This window comes from Dipteris shenzhenensis, chromosome 14, assembly GCF_047967505.1.
Source record: "Dipteris shenzhenensis isolate YYH24624 ecotype China chromosome 14, Dip_SZ_1.0, whole genome shotgun sequence".
Lineage (NCBI taxonomy): Eukaryota > Viridiplantae > Streptophyta > Polypodiopsida > Gleicheniales > Dipteridaceae > Dipteris > Dipteris shenzhenensis.
In genome coordinates, this window is record NC_141609.1 from 47,123,093 (window position 1) to 47,128,376 (window position 5,284).

General features: G+C 41.7%; 1 protein-coding gene across 2 annotated transcripts; it reads left to right on the top strand.

Annotated features, from left to right (window-relative positions):
• Positions 1–1,586: 1,586 nt before the first annotated feature.
• LOC147894731 (B-box zinc finger protein 19-like) lies at positions 1,587–3,757 on the top strand. Of its 2 annotated transcripts, none has more exons than XM_087384821.1 (6): positions 1,587–1,910; positions 2,032–2,113; positions 2,222–2,337; positions 2,621–2,863; positions 3,062–3,189; positions 3,358–3,757. In XM_087384821.1, the coding sequence occupies exons 1-5, from the start codon at positions 1,818–1,820 to the stop codon at positions 3,155–3,157; spliced, it is 630 nt and encodes a 209-aa protein (XP_087240947.1). In that variant the 5' UTR covers positions 1,587–1,817; the 3' UTR covers positions 3,158–3,189; positions 3,358–3,757. The 2 variants fall into 2 exon arrangements, with proteins under 2 accessions (XP_087240947.1, XP_087240946.1); XM_087384820.1 differs by having other exon boundaries at positions 2,032–2,128; positions 3,358–3,756.
• Positions 3,758–5,284: the final 1,527 nt, after the last annotated feature.

Genomic DNA, 5,284 nt, shown 5'->3' on the forward strand with positions numbered 1-5,284 from the left:
TGGATAAACCAAAGCAATTTGTTTTCTCACCATGCTGCAGAAAGGAAGTACATGAAATCAACCAACAATCTTGCACCATATGCTTGGTGATGGGGCATTGATTGTGACCCTATGTTTTTTAGCGATGCAAGCGTCACCTACAAAAGAAATGCTAACTTCACTTCTTTTAGGGATGCCAAATTTGCCAGTGTTTGTGCTTGTTAATATAGCTATCAAAGGAGGAGGTGCCTAGTGTCCCATACTTCAAGATGACATATTTTAAGCATAATACCAATTAACAAAATCAAATGAGGTTGATCAGCAATATAGAATCAACGTAGTAGCAATAGTGCATCAACAAAGTAGGAAATTAAAAGGTACCTTTAGCAACCTAGGACTAATGGTAGAAAAGGTTATAATAACAATCCAGTACCCATGTAGCCTATGATACAACATCAACAAGCAAAGCAACATAGAAACAAGAATAAATACTAAACAAGCTAAGCGAAGGCACAACATGAACAACAATCATGCTACTAGAGGGTAAACTAGAGCACATCAATGTTACAAGAACATAGCTAGAGGGCACAACACAACAACAAATAACATAGCAAATAAAAAACACAAGATAGTAAAAACTAATAATGAGATTAGTGTTTCGACCTCCTTAGAGCCATATATAAGATTTAATTGTATAGGATGTTTATAGGAAATGGTGTACTTGGGTCGTGATATACCTATGCTACAAGCATTTACCTCGTGAAAAGGCTCATCATGTTCATGTAAGATGGGGTAAATACTAATTGTGTAGGGTCATTTCCATGGTGCTTCCTTAGGGGTAGGTAATACCAGTTTTAAAGATGCTAAATTTAGTACCTCGCTTTTGTGTCCTCTAAAAGGGTCATGCTTATAGCCTATGATGCAAGCGATAAGCGCAAAGGTGCGCTTGAGTGAGATGGGATGGCAAATTGAAATATGGCGCCATTGCCTCCTTGTTGCAACCTAAGCATATGTGAGGATTGTAAGCTTGGTCCGAGAGCTTATCACGTGGTCCTTCTAATTCACAAAGGGTAAAATGCAAAGTGCAGGGGAGGTGTAGGTTGACACTTGGAGCCAAAAAATCAAAGGTGCACAAACTCACTCAAAGAACTCAGCAACCACTCACTCACCCATGAGGGCTCCACCTTTGGCCAAATATCCAAAGATTTTGATTCAAGGAAGTGTCTCTCCAAAAGAGCCTATTCCCATTTATTATCTTGGAAGCTAATTTTTAAAAAAAAGTATATTCCCATTTATTATCCTGGAAGCTAATTTAAAAAAAAAACCCTTCCCAAAAAAAAAAGCCTACTCCCAGTGGATAAGACATTAACAAAAGTGTGGGCCTGTAGGATTCCACGTGGCGCGTACACAAAAGAGTGGCCAGGTCACTATAGGAGAGGACGTGGCAGACACGTGGAGGCGGGACGACCACAAGAGAGATTCGGGGGCCGATGACGTGGAATGCAAGCGAAACCCAAATGAAATGAAGTGCAAATGTAGTATTTCTCTCTCTAGTTTTCTCTCTCTTTCGGAAAAGGCTGTTTTGGGTTCTTTTCCTCTTCATTTTCAGCTTCGTCCTCTCTCTGCATGCAAATCTTCCTGTTTCACTTCAAACCTTCCAGATCTTGGCGAGCTCTTTCCCTCTCGCACCTCCTTTTCCACCTCTCCCTGGTAGCCGGAGCTTGATTTGGTCTTTTTTTTTTGCCTCCCGTTCCCTTAGTGTGATTGCCACAGAGCTTGAATTAATGGGGCTTCCACCGACGTCTGTGCGATTCCATATGGCTTTGTGAAGAGTCAACATGCGTACCCTCTGCGATGTCTGTGAGGCTGCCCCCGCCCTCTATTTCTGCGCAGCTGATGAGGCTGCTTTGTGCCAGAAATGCGATGAGAAGGCAAGTCGTGCAGCGTTTTTTCTTTTGTCTTCGGTCATGCCACCGCTGGTTCCTTTCTAACGAATCTGGAGTCGCTCAAAGAACGGATTGTGATGGTGAGCGTATGCCTCGCTTTTGGTAGGTACATGGGTGTAACAAGCTTGCAGGCAGGCACGTTCGCCTGGAGCTCGCAGAGGCCAAGGAGGTTCCTCGATGTGATATATGTGAGATCAACTCTGGTATATGATGAGGTTGCTTGAAACGATCCGCAATTTGTTATTTTACATGAGATGTTGCTCGAATAATCGCGTTCCATTATTGTCAACGTGCAGCCTATTTCTTTTGCGGAATTGATGGCACGTCGTTATGCCTTCAATGTGATATGAATGTACACATCGGAGGCAAGAGGACGCACGAACGATATCTTTTGATGGGACAAAGAGTCGAGGTAAGGCTGTTGAGGATTTATGATCTACTAATTCCCCCTTTCCGATGCCATAATGTGGATTCTGGAAATCGGTGAGCCGTTTTGAAAGTTTTCAGGGCTTTTCCATTTTCAAATGTTGTGAAGGTCCTGCTTCGATGAAGGCGAGACAGCAATCTAGTTGTAATTTAGAGACATTGCATAATAGATCCTGCTGATGGAAAGATGTCTATTGTATTGAGTGCCCAATCTAAAATTCTCCTTCGGGAGTATGAACCGGCTCACAATTTTTATGTCTTGAGAGCAGATTCCCACACTGTCATTGAAAGAAGAGGGGGCACTTCGTAACCAGGTCGAATCTGTACAAAACCAACAGAGTAGGCACGTGTCTCGTTCTCAGTATCTTCAGCCACAACTAAGATACTGGAACCACAGCACTGCGCCTGCTGTGGCAACAGCGGTGGGAGAAGCTGAACTTGCTAACAGTCAACCTATCGATCTCAATTCCGGACCAACAAACACAGAAGGCCGACAAGATCGGTTCAGCCAGGTGTGCATATTTTACTCACCTTTTTTAATTCATCGTGTAACAAAGGATGCTAGCCCTTGTCACAATAGTTGCTGAAATGGTCCAGCACTTGCTTCCCACAACTGCATGACAATTGCATATCTCGCAGATCCCTTACAAGTGCTCTATTCTACATGTATCCTATCAACATTTGGAATTTGTATTTCTGGGGTCATGCAGGGTGGACGAGGTGGTGAGCAGTTCTGGAGCAGTGATGATGGTTGCGCAGGTCTTGTTCCAGAGCTATCTTCAAAGGATACAGAAGCTTCGTGCTAGGGATCTCTATCTCAGTTGATATGCGTCATAGTGTAAGCATCTGGTCCTTCTTGTCTTACGGTATGCTTATTAGCAGGGCAGATGTGGAGGAGCAACTCAGTGCCATTCATGTGATGAACGTCTCTTTTATTGTGCATAGCTAATTTTTTCATTCTATGGCCCATCTCTTTACCAAGAGCGCTGTTGATTGTGAATGACAGCTTTCTCCACCTGCTTCTCCTTTGGATGGATGCTCGAGCCTCAGCAATTGCCCACCTCCTTTTGTAAGGTGCAATGTGCACCAATGACAATGATTGTGGACCCTGGAGGTAAAATTGCTGGAAAAAGATAAGATGCCAGAACAAAGAAGCATTTTGTAACAAACATAGATGAGGATTTAGGGTTGGGTAGACGGAAAAACTGCTTCCAAACTAGGTTAAAATTAGCATCAGAACACAGCAGCTGCGGGTGCTAACAACTCCTAAGAGAATGAGAGTGTCTGTGTTGAATAGCCTGTACATGAGAGATGTGCATATATTGTCTTTGCTACTTGATATTGCCAAGAGGGTTTATTGAACTAAAAGATTGGTGTTTGACTACAATTTTTCTTATATTTAACATGAATACCCTATGGTGTCACAGTTGAGCAACTTCCCTTCGATGCATGAGATGTGATTTACGTACCACATTAAGTCAAATCTTTATGAAAGGCTCACCTACAAATCACAGTAGAAACGAAAAGGGCTCGTTCAAGGTAGGAATCACACCTGTTTCCTTTCCACATTTAATCATGGCAAAATGCGAGTTGCACACAATGCCTAAGAACATTTGTATCATCAATAGAAAAATGAATGTGGGCTCGTATTTATTAAGGGCCAATCTGCCCTACCAGATCGTGGCACCACTCTTAAGGGCTATTATGGCTATTCGAGGCCAAGTTTACCTCAATCTTTTATCATTTTCAGCTGCATAAGCCCCTGGCTTCCGCCTAATTTCACTTGCGCTCCCCCCCTCTCTCTCTTCCTCAATTTTATAGATAGATAGATGGATAGACATAAAGCAAAATTCATCTGTTCTTATACGTTTTCTTTAATACCCTTCCGTCTCTGGATGAAATTGTCCTCTGTTGAAATGCGTCTTGGTACAATTGTGAATGTTGGGATGAGCTTTGAGAAAGCCTATTGAATTAGCTTTTCATCTGTGAATAGGTAGTTTTGAAGCTGGAGTAGATAAGGATAAGCAACCTTTCTGCTTTAGTGGTTTTCTTAAATGCTTGAGATCCAGAATTTTATCTGTGATACTCTTTGTTATTTGTAACATGGCCCATGTATTGTGAATCTTAGTAAGGTTTAGGTCATATCACTTGCATGTGAGACCTTCATTTTGAGTACTAACAAATGTGTATCTAAATCTGTCCTCCTTCAAGCAGCGCTACAATTGACCGCACAGAGGTGCAAAAATTCCCAGCACGAGCTACCATTGCCCTGGCCTGTCTGTTTGCAAGCTCCGAATGAGGCGGCTAAAATTATTGCTTAGTATAAAATGATTTGTTTGCCCTTGTTGCCAACTGCATTTGCCGCCGCAATCGGTCTTCTTCACATCTTCTTTTCAAACCCCAACAGTATCCAATGATGTAAGAGGGAATATTATTCTTCCCTTGTAGAAAATTCTCAATTTGATGGTGATGTCGATGGTGATGTGTTCGGGTCAAATTGTATAGCATACAAATTGAAGTGGACCCAAAATGAATTATGGCAATGTATGTATCACCAAGTCCTTATTGTTTTTAAGAGCTAAGCCAAAAACTCAATAGCATTGATTTGTCATGGTAGTAATGTTGCCAAGAGTTAATATTCCTTTGGCCATATAGAACATTTTTATTACATGAGGTTTTTGCATCAGGTCCTTGCAATGGTAGTAATGGAAGTGGTTTGAAAATTACAGCAACGTGATGGGAATCATATTATGATTGAAACTGGAAAGTGAGATTGTATTAGGCTCAAGTCGATGTGATTTAGAGAAAATGAGTCAAAGGAAAATGATCAAGCAATGTACTATGCTCATTGTAAGCATTGTCCTTAAATAACTCCCTATTCTCATGCATGTTGCTTGTTGTAATCTACTTGCATCATACACCACCCCAAAGTT

Coding starts and splice junctions, on each gene's coding strand:
- LOC147894731 (XM_087384820.1), top strand. CDS start 1,818: ATGCGTACCCTCTGCGATGTCTGTGAGGCTGCCCCCGCCCTCTATTTC. Junction 2,129..2,221: donor TATATGTGAGATCAACTCTG/GTATATGATGAG, acceptor GTCAACGTGCAG/CCTATTTCTTTTGCGGAATT. Junction 2,864..3,061: donor GACAAGATCGGTTCAGCCAG/GTGTGCATATTT, acceptor GGGGTCATGCAG/GGTGGACGAGGTGGTGAGCA.